Below are 13,553 nucleotides of genomic sequence, written 5' to 3'. Positions count from 1 at the left end.
GTCAGAAGTTTTCCCGCTTTACTTCAGCGCGTGCACGACCCGCTGCTCATCTTCATCCAGAAAAACACGGGGGAACTTCCGGCACCAGCTTTCACAATAAAATCACGCCATTATCGTTCTCAAAATCAGCTTCTTCTAAAATCCACAAATTATTCAATTCTCACATTTCTGAGCTGATCTCCTGACACCAGGGAGAGCTCCCGGGAATGATCTGCAGGGGGCGCTGTCGCGCTGGTTTCTGTTTCATCACATTAATGCTCAGGTCAATGTGCAGATTTATTCATACTGGCTCATTATAAACGCACAAAAATATAAAATCTTCTTCAGATAAATTAAAGCCAGAAGTTTATGATCAAATAAAAATTCACGCCTCATACGTGACTTCGTCTCATTATTATTATTACTGTTGTAGTTCCCGACATTGACCACAGGGGGACAGTGTTCCCTCATGGTTCAGCTGTTTCTGCTTCATGTGCTGTGTGGGGTTATTTCCTGTTTGTGATTTTGTTTTTAAATCCTACTGCTAAGATTAGTGATTCTAAAAGAAAACAACTATTTTACAGAGCAAAAAAGAGCACAAAATTCTAAAGGGAACATTTATTTTGTTTATTTTTATTTTATTAGTATTTTCCTTAAATGTGTCAAATATACAGTATACTTTCTCATTTAAATGTCCACTGAGCTGTGAGCCACATTGGTTACCAACCAAGAAGAAGCTTTGAGCCAGGAGGGAGGGGGTGAGTAGCTCAAATGTGCTGTTAGCATGTTAGCAGAGCGATTTTGTTTTTTGTTTTTTTAAACTTTATTTACAAACAACAGTATAACATACACCGTCATTAATCTGATTATGTTACATCCTCGGTTGAGCATTATAGCAAGAAAAAAAAAAACGAAAAAAACAAAACAAAAAAGCAATAAGCACAAAACTAAAAGAGTTAGTACAAAAAGAAAGAACAGTCACTGAAGGATTTGAACCAAAGGCAAAAAATAACATGAGCAAAAAGGGCAGTCATGATTATAAAATAGGGAGGTTTTTTTTTTTTTAACATAGATTAAACTCTTTAAATAAAACAACAAGTTTATGGGCTTTCTTAGTATTCACGAGTTTCAGCGACTTAGCCCAGAGTTTAAAGTCATTCAGCCATCTGTTTATACATGGTTTAGCTTTAAAGTATCTGCATTTGTGAATAAAAAATTTTCCCATTAACAAAAACGTCCTAATCAACAGGTCAAAATCTGCATTCTCAGCAAGTATTCCAAATTTTATTACTGTCACCGTCAAATGTGGTAACTGAATTCTCCTGGACTGTAGCCAGCTCCACATGTCAGTCCAGAAGGAGTGCACTGATTCACAGTAGAAAAACAAGTGATCCAGACTTTCAATATCATTTTCACAAAATGTGCAGGCGTTCACATCTAAATTAAATTTCCGTCTTAAGAATTCATTGGTTGGATAAACCTCATTAATGATTTTAAAGTGAACCTCTTTTACTTTAGGGGAAAGAGGAAGTGAGATATACTTTTTTCTTATCGCGTTAACCTCCATGGTCTCAAATTCTTTAAGGATATAATTTCTTTTAACCGGATTAGGGCAAATTTCGTTTATCAAAATATTCCTGATCACTTTGTTTGTAAACCTGCTGTCACCAAATTCAACTCCAGCTATGCAGAGCTGCCTCAGTCCAGGAGAAATTTTAGAGTGCACAATATCTTCTTTTATCGTTGATCTCAAAGGGACTGGGATGGCTTTCACTGGGGATTTATATCTCTTAACAGTACATCTTACATCAAATTTCTCACAAAACGTCTCATGTTTTAATAAGACCCCATTATCATCCATAAAATGAGCTACAGCCCAAATCCCTTTAGATCTCCATTCATCCACGTACACAGATTTCCTACACAAACGGATATACCTGTTGTTCCATATAGGGGTATTGTGAGGAGTAAAGTTATGTTTATAGATTAATTTCCAGTAGAGAAGGACCTGCTGATGGAAAGCTGAGAGTTTAACAGGTAACGAACTGCAATCAAAGTCACAACGTAACAAAAAGTCTATTCCACCCATTTTGCCAAAAATCACATTGGGAATAATGTTCCAAAATGAATGTTCCTAATGAAAGATCTTAACCATTTCAATTTTAGTACACCATTCATAACATCAAAGTCAATGGCATTAGCCCCACCCTCTTCATAATTCTTAATCATATCATTTTTCTTTATATAATGACATTTGTTCCTCCATATGAACCTAAAATTAAGATTATTTATAGATTTAATTAGTTTTGGAGATATGGGCAGAGAAAAGGCTGGATACATTAGTCTGGACAGACTGTCCATTTTGGTTAGCAAGATTCTCCCAAACAGAGTTATGTCCCTTTACAGCCACCTGTTTAAAATTGACTTACACTTTTCTATATTGGTACAGATATTTTTATTTTCTGTTGATGTCTTATCCTTGCAAATTACAATGCCTAGATACTTAACCTCTTTTTTGATCTGTATATTATTTATTGCTTGCAGGGGACACTCATGCAGAGAGAGATTTTCGCATTTATTAATATTCAGCTGTAGGCCAGAAGCTTTGGAGAAGTGGTTGATCGCCTGTAAAGGAATCTGGTCCTCATTTCTTAGAAACAGGGTGGTATCATCTGCGAGCTGACCGATTATTATCTGTTCACCCATCACAGTTAACCCCTCACCGCCTTTGCCTCCGCGAACACATTGGACTACAAACACGCACATTACCAACTCCGGAAGACGATCAAAGCAGCCAAACGTGAGTACAGGGACAGGGTGGAGCAACAGTTTGACAACCCTCGGAGTATGTGGCAGGGACTAAACACGATCACAGACTTTAGAGGGAGACCCAGCACACCGCAGACCACGGCCTCTCTGTGTGAGAATCTAAACATATTCTACGCTAGATTCGACACAGCGAACACCATGAGACCGGACAGTGTGCGCACCACGGATGACGTCAGTGCGCACACTGTGTCTGAGGAGGATGTGCGGAAGTGCTTCAGGAAGGTGAACGCACGCAAAGCTACTGGTCCGGACGGGATTCCCGGCCGCGTCCTCAAGTCATGCGCGGCTCAGCTGGCTGGAGTGTTCATGCACATCTTCAACCTTTCCCTCTCTCTGTCTGTAGTCCCAGCCTGCTTCAAAATGGCCACCATCGTCCCTGTACCCAAATCCTCCACCATCTCCTCATTGAACGACTGGCGACCTGTAGCCCTGACCCCCATCGTAAGCAAATGCTTCGAGAAGCTGGTCAGGGACTTCATCTGCTCTGCACTACCCGACTCACTGGACCCTCTACAGTTCGCATACCGCCACAACAGGTCCACTGATGATGCCATAGCCCTGACACTACACACTGCCCTGTCACACCTGGAGAAGAGAGACACGTATGTGAGAATGCTGTTTGTAGATTACAGCTCAGCATTCAATACCATCGTTCCCTCGAAGCTGGACAGGAAACTGCAGGATCTAGGACTGAGCAGCTCCCTCTGCAGCTGGATCCTTAGCTTCCTGTCTGACAGACGCCAGGTGGTCAGACTGGGCAGCATCACCTCATCCCCCATCACACTGAACACTGGTGCTCCACAGGGGTGTGTACTGAGCCCTCTCCTGTACTCACTCTACACCTACGACTGCACAGCCACTAACAACTCCAACATCATTGTGAAGTTTGCGGACGACACTACAGTGGTGGGTCTTATCACCAATGGTGATGAGACGGCTTACAGGGAGGAGGTCAGCGCCCTGACCCACTGGTGTCAAGACAACCATCTCACCCTCAACGTCGCAAAGACAAAGGAGTTGATAGTGGACTTCCGGAGGTGCAGAGAAGTACACACCCCCATCACCATCAACGGCGCTGCTGTGGAGAGAGTGAGCAGCTTCCGGTTCCTTGGAGTACACCTGGCTGAGGATCTTACGTGGTCAGTACACACAAACAAAACAGTGAAGAAGGCGCAGCAGCGCCTCTTCTTTCTCAGGAGACTGAAAAGATTCGGCATGAGCCCCCGCATCCTCAGGACCTTCTATCACTGTGCCATTGAGAGCATCCTCACTGGATGCATCACCACCTGGTATGGCAACAGCACCGCCTACAACTGCAAAGCTCTCCAGCGAGTAGTGCGGTGCTCTGAACGGATAATTGGCGGTGAGCTTCCCTCCCTCCAAGACATCTACAGGAAGCGGTGCCTGAGGAAAGCGGGGAGGATCATCAAGGACTCCAGTCACCCCAGCCATAAACTGTTCAGACTACTTCCATCAGGAAGGAGGTTCTGCAGCATCCGGTCCCGAACCAGCAGACTGAGAGACAGCTTCTTCCATCAGGCCATCAGACTGCTGAACACTTCATAGACACCTCACCTCCACTACTGGAACTTCAACATTATGCACTCCATACTGTACAGTAATGCCACTGTTTTGCACATATTCAACTCTGTATATTTTATATATTTTATTTATTGTTTACTCTATTTAATTTGTAAAATATGTGTACACACACACACACACACACACACACGTAGAAAAATATTTAGTATACACATCCAGAAATGCATACACTATTATATATTGTACATATATTTATTAGTTTCAGATGTAGCCATTCTTGTATTTTGCTTGTTTACATTATTGTATTTTGCACAACTCTGTTGCTTGTGAAGCTCGCACACAAGAATTTCACTCACATGTGCTGTACCAATGTACCTGCACATGTAACGTGACAATAAAAGTGATTTGATTTGATTTGATTTGTGACTGTTTTTAATCAAAATAGACAACAGCTCAGCAACCATGATGAACAGAAGTGGTGAGCTGTGAATTCATGGATTTTTTTTTCACATTCTGTCTCTCACAGTTGAAGTGTACCTCTGGTGCAAATTACTGACCTCTGTCATCATTTTAAGTGGGGGAACTTGCACAATCGGTGGCTGACTAAATACTTTTTTGCCCCACTGTACATCCCTGCCTTATCCCTCTATTAACCTCAAACCCTGAACATGTACCATGTTCTAGCAAAACAGAGCTGTTAATGTCATTATATAGCATCTCTATAACACTGATAAATTCCTCTCCAAAACCAAAAGACTGCAGAGTTTTTAATATGAACGTATGTTCAACTGAGTCAAATGCTTTGTAAAAATCCAAGAACAGGATGTATCCTCTCTCTTGGATTAATTCACTGTATTCAAGGAGATCCAAAACCAGCCTAATATTGTTATGAATTAGTCTTCCTTTCAAAAAACCTGATTGTGTTTCACTGATAATGTTTGACATGCCTTTCTTTAGCCTCTCAGCTACAGCTCCAGACAGGATCTTATATGAATGTGAATTCTCCTGGACTGTAGCCAGCTCCACATGTCAGTCCAGATGTTAGCAGAGCGATGCTACTGTGAACCAAGGAGCTATTGTCTTGATGTGTACGGAGCCCCGCAGGGGACATGGGAGAAAAAAAATTAAGACGGACTTTTGCGAGATCTCGCAAAACAAACTCGGGATCTCGCAAAACTTTTTGAGATCTGGCAAAAGTTGAATTCCAACAATAGCAGCTACTTAGTTGTAATATTACTCTTTCTGGGTCACAAAATACACTTTTAAGATACTTTGAGGCGTGAATGTAGTTGTGTAAACGTCAGATATCTGCTCAGTTTACAAGACATCACATATTTGCAAAAGTGCTCCGACGTTTTCGGAGATGTATGAAACTTTTGTGAGATCTCGCAAAAGTCCGTCTTAATTTTTTTTTTCTCCCATGTCCCCTGCGGGGCTCCGCATGATGTGAGCTTCTACTCAGGGTTTTTTCTTCCAGTTCAGAGCAGAAATGTTTTTGTTAAGATACTGGATGTTGTGTTTTTCTCCACAATATTAATTATAAGCTAGATATATTTCTACTAATGAAATTAGTTTGCTAACAGCAACAGGGATGAGTCAGTGAGTCAGTTGGGCTTGTGAATCATGATTCATGGGTCAATAAAGTGATTCTCGAGTACTGAACGATTCATTCATGATTCGCGCATCACTACATATAAGTGCTGGCTCTGTGATGATGTCATCTTTACGGCTCAGAGCTGTTCATGAAAAGAAGCACATTTCATTGGTAGAAGTGTTTTTCCCACTGTTACGGCATGCTGCACTTTATTCGTGACTTTAAAACTGACCACAGACATTTTCTGTATGAAAACAAATTTTACTGGACGGTTTTTACATGTTTGGATCTTTTTGTTTGGGTAAAAACAAAAAGAGTCATATTCAGAGGGTAATAAGATCCTGTGTTTCGTCTTTAAATGGAGTTGAAAATTGTTTGAAAAGGGTTAACTTTGGTTTTTAGTGATTTCAGAGGAGGGGAACGACACCCAGGTAATCACATATCATTTATTTTAAAATTATTAAGAAAATAAGCGTGGATAGACCGTGTTCCATTAAGTTAAGTGTTTTACTTTATGCTTGTGGAACAAAATTCCATGTAATCGAATTACTTAAAGCCCCCTAAGTCACAGCTCGATGTAAACAACTTCCTGTAGAACAAAAACAGCTGTTCTGATCCAGGTCGATGATTATCAGGACAGCTGGATTACTGCAGGCTTAAAACAGCCAGAAGCATCACAGCCTGTTCCATCAAAACCAGTGTGATAAACCAGAGTGGAAGACCCTCTGTTATAGAAGAGTACACACACACACCTTCCTCGCTGGCTGTTGGTGGAAAGAGTGAGATCACCAGGTGAGTCTCGGCCCGTACAGGTGGTGTTCGATGTCAGAGGCCACGCTGCAACTTTAGAGCTTCAGTTCATCAGACGCACTGTTGTGAGTGGCGTGCACGTGTTTGTTGGCGGTTAGGGTTGCCAACTCCCTGAAAAATAAATAAGGGACACCTCGTGGCCAGGGCCGGGCGACCCAGTTGTCTTCACCCTTCCCAGTGTGGTGAATTTTCTAGCTCTTTTTTTTGTGTGTGAAATTATTTTTTTAACCATTTCACTTGAATTTGATTTAAGTAGATGTGTATTCTTTGTGATATGAACACATGTGAAACAAATGATCATTTAGCCATTTATTTTTTAGCTCAAAATGACAACATTAACACAGTAAAACAGGTCTCTTTCTTAAACAGAAGCCTGTCATGCTTAACTTTTGAGAATATAAGTAAATCTTTCTTTAAAAGAACTCTGTCCTGCTTAACTTAAAATAATAGAAAACAATAGAAAGAAAAACATTCTTGTAACAGTGCTCATTTAGTGCATTTAGTACAATTGGCTTAATGCTAATCAGCTGCTCCTGTTTGTAAACCCGCTTGTTCCCATGATTACGCATCTTAACTCATCATCATTATTCATCTATGTATTACTTTTATGTATTAGTCATCTATTTGTTGTAATCATCTATCCTTACAGATGTTTATTACACAAAATAAATTATATTATCACACTTCTGGCCACATAGCGCTGATATTCACTGCACATGCCCATATTAACTTTTTCCAGCTAGGTGTTTTCCTTTTCCCATTTTTCCCTTTCTCTGAACAAACATTGCTGCTCTAATGCTGGGCTCACACTGTGCAGTTTTAGGCCCATTTTGAGACGATTTTTGAGTGATCGGACCGATTTTGGCCTTCATCGTGCATCGTGTAGTATACGTGGGGTAACGAGAAGTGATTAACACCTCACGACCAACTCCCGATCATCAATCGCTCGTGAGGGTCTCACCACAGCCGCTCACACTGCTCGCGCGCAAACACGTAAACGTTGGTGTAAAAGATGGAGCAGCACGGCTGTGCAGCCTGTGATCTGGACACAAGCAATGGAGGCACACAACCGTGAAAATAGTTGGATTTACATTGCTGCTCAGTCACAGCTGCCCGATCAATGTTTTTCATTAGCAATTTAGCAAAGTTGATGGTGGTGGTGTGTGTGTCTGTGTGAGTGTAAGACGGAGAGAGAGAGCGCGACAGATTTTCTGTTATAACCTTCATTTTATGGAGGCACAGTGTGAGCACTCAGGTCGCATCAGAGCATCGGGCGGTATAGTGTGAGACCTGCATCGTGACCTACCAACTTCTAACCCCTGCGAGTCAATCGTGCAGTTTGAGCAGGAGCTGAATAACATGACTGAAAAAATCGCACAGTGTTTGCCCAGCTTTAGGTGTACTGTCGTCCGAGACTTGCACCGCAGTGTCGGCGTTTGTTTCCCTGTTGGCCATGCTTCTTGTTGTGGTCATCTGTTGTCTTCCGGTATTTTCTCCGTAAGCGACCTTTCCTTGACCAATGAGATGAGCGGTAATCTGAATTGTCATAAGTGTGCTGTCAGCTCATTGGTCACAAAGCAGGAGAGGGGCTGGGAATTATGTTTTCAAACAAAGCGTTAATTCCATTAACATTTATAGACTACTTTTGATTCTCACTGTATTACGGGACAAAGTGCGTCCCTTATTAGCTCAATACGGGACGTGTACTTTTGTTTCGAAATACGGGACGATTCCGTTTTTTAAGGGACGGTTGGCAACCCTATTGGCGGTGGACTGAACGCGCTGCACTGTCTGGACATTTGACAGTGAGCCAATCAGCACACTGCAATAACTGCCCCTCCCCCTCCTCCATGTGCACAGACTTCATTAGGTGAGCAGGAAGTGGGACTGGATAAAGGAGCTTTTTAAAAGAGAACGTGACTGGAAACTGAAGTCTCGGGTTTAGGGTTTGCGGTCCCGCCATCACTTCCTGCTCCGATGATCATGTCCAACGTCCATGGCTGCAGATCAGATCTCACCTGTGAATATTTTACAGGAGGATTCATCAGGCAACAGAGGCAGCTGAGAAATGCATTTATTTAAATTTAAGTAGATTTTATCAGAGACGGGACAATAAACCGAAAACTCCGACATCAGGCCTCACATACAGCTGCAAAAAACTGCAAAAAACTGCAAAAAATAATAAAAATAATAATAATAATAATAATAATGCTTTAGGGACATTTTAAAGACATCCTGTGGGGCTGTGCCAAACTTGCAGTTCCTCTGATGTCCAGCAGGGGCTCCAGCAGCGAGTCAGTCTCATAGACTCCCATGTTAAAACTTTACTGCAGTTATTATCATTCAAGAATCAACTGTAATTATAAATTGACTGAATCCATTCTGGCTTGTTTCTTTTCTGAGGTTAAACCTGCACCTAAAATATTTACTGTGACGTCTGATTTCAGTTTTAATCAGTTTTTAATGTGTTTATTGATTTATGTTAATCTGATGCTGTAAAAGCCTCCAGCCCTGTGCAAACGTCACAGTTTCCTTTCTGCGCTTCTTTAAAGGCTCTGTGTTTGTGCACTGGTGATGGGTGGCTCTTTGTCTGCAGTGAATGAGCTGATGAAGAGTCTGAGTCCTCGCCGGCCTGCCATGGAGTACTGTTACAGATCAGGTGACTCCTCGGGGCTGAGCTGGGACGTGGGTGAAGGAGGCGCCCGTCTCTCGGAGCGTTTAAAAGAAGGTGGAGGGCTCGCGTCCGATCCATCTGCTGAGCCAACAGCAAACAGGAGCGATGAGAAGTTCGGATGCAGCCGTGCACAGACAACACGATCGGTTTCATTTAAAGAGGAGCGGGAAGTCCGGGCGCCAGGGTCTGCCTATCAGCGAGGAGACGAGTCAGACTCTGGAGATTAGTGTCCGGCGGATCAACAGATCATCTTCTAACCTTCACACCGTGAGCAGGTTAAACACGGGTCAGTGGTCATCACAGATGGGCCAGTCTGAGCTGAAACAAGCTGCTAACATCCCTCTGCCGCCCATCAGGGGCTGCAGACCCGGCAGAGGAGAAGTCCCTGCAGCTCCGCCTGCCATCAGAAATACGATCCTTCATGTGTTTGTGGCAAAGTGGGGGAAACCAATCCAACAGTCAGACAGACTCAGCGAAATCCACAGCAGACCGGCACTCGCTGAGCGGCTGGAACAGCAGAAGAAGAGCGATGACATCACTGGTGTGGACGGTGGCCGTACGACAACGATGCCGGTCATAGTTAAAGATGACGGCGGCGCCTGTGAGGAGCGGCGACGGCAGAGAGAGTTCTGCTCCGATGACTCAGCTGCTGAAACATCATCTGAGGACTCAGAGGTCAGAGGTCACGCAGAGACACTGGAGGAGGACGATGGCGGTGATGACGAGTACTACAGCGAGCAGAGGATCACAGAGTGGATCCTCCAGGTCAACTCGAGCCTCTTCTCTACAGGAAACACTCAGAGAGGCGCCGAGCCTGCAGAGGAGCGCGACGTGGCCACCATAAAGATCATCTACAGCGGGGACTGAACTCCCAGCTCAGTCTCCTCCTCCTTTCACAGGACGCTCACAACCAGGGAGGAGCCCGAGGTCCTCGAGGAGCAACGCTGGCAAAAATAACAGAAAACGTTTCAGCAAATAGAACAGCTGTAATCTGGGACACTGGTGATACCAGCTCCAATTCACTTTAATTCAAATAATTTCATGTATATAAAGAAATAACTGTGTAATTACATGAGTAAGCCGTCGTAAGCCTTCTACCTGCCAGCTCGATCCTATCCCCACTGTCCTCGTCAAAGCCTGCTTACTCCCTCTCCTTCCCCTCATATCTGCTATTATTCACTCTTCACTCACCACTGGAACTGTTCCTGCTTCCTTCAAAGTTGCTGCTATTACCCCAATTCTGAAAAAAACTGGTCTAGATCCCAACAACTTTAATAATTTTCGTCCTATCTCCAATCTACCATTTCTCTCAAAAATCCTTGAAAGAATAGTTGCTTCACAAGTCCATCTTCACCTAACTAATAATAACCTTTACGAACAGTTCCAGTCTGGCTTTCGTCCTCTACATAGCACTGAAACTGCTCTTATAAAAATAACAAACGACCTTCTTATAGCAGCTGATTCTGGTCTCCTCTCCATCCTTATCCTTCTTGATCTGAGTGCAGCTTTTGACACCATCTCTCATCCCATTCTCCTTAGCAGATTAGCTTCTATTGGTCTCTCTCACACTCCACTAGCCTGGTTTAAATCATACCTATCTGACCGCACTCAGTTCATTCAATTAAAATCCTTCACTTCTCAGCTTTCTCCTTTATCCACTGGGGTGCCCCAGGGATCTGTCCTCGGGCCCCTTCTTTTCATCATCTACCTTCTTCCACTCGGACATATTTTTCGTAAGTATAATATTCAGTTCCACTGCTACGCCGATGACACCCAGCTCTATCTCTCTACCAAACCTGACTCTACTCTTCCTCCACCCTCCCTCATCCTCTGTCTAGCTGAACTTAATTCTTGGTTCTCCTCCAACTTTCTTAAACTCAACAGCAATAAATCAGAACTTCTTCTGGTTGGCACTAAACGATTGCTATCCAGAATTAACAATTTCTCTCTCACCATCAATAACTCGCTGGTCCCTATCTCTCCCTCTGTGAAAAGCTTGGGTGTCATTCTCGATAGCACATTATCCTTTAACTCACATATCAATAATATTACACGTGCAGCATATTTCCAACTCCGTAACATTAATCGCCTCCGCCCCTTCCTCACACCTCACGCCACTGCCATTCTCATCCATAATCTTGTTATCTCTAGAATTGACTACTGCAACTCATTATTATTTGGCCTTACACAAAAATCTATCAACAAGCTCCAACGTGTCCAGAACTCTGCTGCCCGTATTATTACTAGGACTTCTTCTACCCACCACATCTCCCCAATCCTGAAGCAACTTCACTGGCTCCCGGTCAAATTTCGCATCCATTTTAAAATAATTCTGTATACATTCAAGGCTATTCATTCTCTCTCTCCACCGTACCTCTCTGACTTATTACAGATGAAGCTACCATCCCGCTGCCTCAGATCTTCATCTTCTCTTTCTCTCTCTGTTCCCTCTGCTCGTCTGATCACAATGGGAGGGAGGGCCTTTAGCTGCTCTGCCCCTCGACTTTGGAATTCCCTACCCCCGGACCTCAGAAATATTAGTTCATTCTCTCTTTTTAAGTCCACCCTCAAAACTCATCTGTTTAAAATTGCCTATTCTTAAATTTCTGTATGTTTTAACTTTTATCTTCTATTTTTATCATTGTGTATGTTTCCAGTTTTTATCTGTTGTACAGTGTCCTTGGGTGCTTTGAAAGGCGCTATTTAAATAAATGTATTATTAATTTAAACTTGGTACTGTGGCCCACCTGCAGTACCATCGCAGCCCACCGGGGGGGCACAGTGCATTAATTTAAATAAAATGTAATCAACCTGGACGAGTGTCAGCAGATCCTTTCAGATCTCACCGAGGCTTTGCTCCGACCGATGTTCTTCATCAGAAACAGAGCTTTTGATTGGTCAGTGACGTCCTGGGCTGAACGTTTCTCTGTAGCTTCTGCGCAGGTTAAATTCCCACAATCCTGTTCTGTGCGAAACCAGAGAGCAGGAGCATAAATCCTGCATACATGGGGCATAAATCAGTTCTATTAAATATTATTTATATAGCGTTAAATGAACATCAGCTTTTATTCACGGAGGCTCAAACGAGAGACTAACCCGGCTCGGTCATTCTCACCAGATTGTCTCGATGGGCGGGGTTAGTGCTGATGACTCAAACTGCGATCTTGTCCTAATCCCAACAATACGAAGTTAAAAAGACCGAAGTTAAGTAGCAGATAAAAAATAACTGTCCGTTATCTACGTTCACTTATCCTAACATCAGCCTGTTTCAAATGGCTGAGTTCACCCAGGGTCTAACCTGTACGTTCAAGGGGCGGGGCTAGCAGCATCTGACCAATCAGAAACATAGATAAATGTGCTCACAGCAGAGCAGCTGATTTCACAAAGGAGGACCGGTGTGTGTGTGTAAACACTGCTGTATTAATAAAGTTTAGCCTGTTTGAAGCCGACTGTGTGACAGAACAGACTGATTCATATCTCAGCTCTGTCTCGACGATCGAGTGTTTCATTAATGTGTTAAGGACGGTCTTAGCTTTTATCCTCTGAGCTGCAGACTCGGTGGAGTTTAACACTGAGAGGAAAGAATAAAACCTCTTTAAACGCTGACAGAACAAAAACTGCTGAACAGCTCAGAGGGAGTGTGACGCTAATTTCCAGAGATCTGATTGGTCAGTTATTTCATACCTGCTGATCTGTAATCTAGAAACTCCCCTACTCCTGGGCAACATCAGTTGCCATGATGATAAACCCTAATAAGAAGGATCCGCCTTCACAGTACAGGAAACCCAGAGCTAATCCTGGAAAAGGAGAAATCCTGCCTAATAGTGCAGACCTTAGGGTGACATTATGACTCCGCCTCTCCGACCTGACGTGGATGCTGTGGGTTTGTAAAGGAGGACAAAACAGAAACACATAACTTATTTTTAGAACCTGGGGTCTGAAGGTGCACACTCAGAGGACAGCTTCCTGCTCCGTCCCGACTCTAACGCCACCAAGGTTTCCAGAATAAACTTCCGTTGTACTTCAGTCACACCTGAGAGCAGCAACTGAGACCGTAAACTCATCAGGAAGGTGTTCACTGAGCTCAGGTGAGCTGGACGCTCAATTCTGTTACACTTCTATCCA

The 13,553-nt window shown here is 43.2% G+C and overlaps 1 protein-coding gene across 1 annotated transcript; it reads right to left on the bottom strand.

Annotated features, from left to right (window-relative positions):
- Window positions 1-10,233: 10,233 nt before the first annotated feature.
- On the bottom strand, window positions 10,234-13,548 carry LOC143414155 (uncharacterized). Its single transcript, XM_076877889.1, has 4 exons — window positions 13,359-13,548; window positions 12,544-12,597; window positions 12,275-12,425; window positions 10,234-10,372 (listed from the first exon to the last, which is right to left on the bottom strand). Exons 1-4 carry the CDS (start codon window positions 13,490-13,492, stop codon window positions 10,322-10,324), a joined length of 390 nt encoding a protein of 129 aa, XP_076734004.1. The 5' UTR covers window positions 13,493-13,548; the 3' UTR covers window positions 10,234-10,321.
- Between the last annotated feature and the right edge of the window lie 5 nt (window positions 13,549-13,553).

This window comes from Maylandia zebra, linkage group LG19 (genome assembly GCF_041146795.1).
Source record: "Maylandia zebra isolate NMK-2024a linkage group LG19, Mzebra_GT3a, whole genome shotgun sequence".
Taxonomy (NCBI): domain Eukaryota; kingdom Metazoa; phylum Chordata; class Actinopteri; order Cichliformes; family Cichlidae; genus Maylandia; species Maylandia zebra.
Note: the sequence above shows the minus strand (reverse complement) of the source record. Positions and strands in the feature narration are given on the sequence as shown.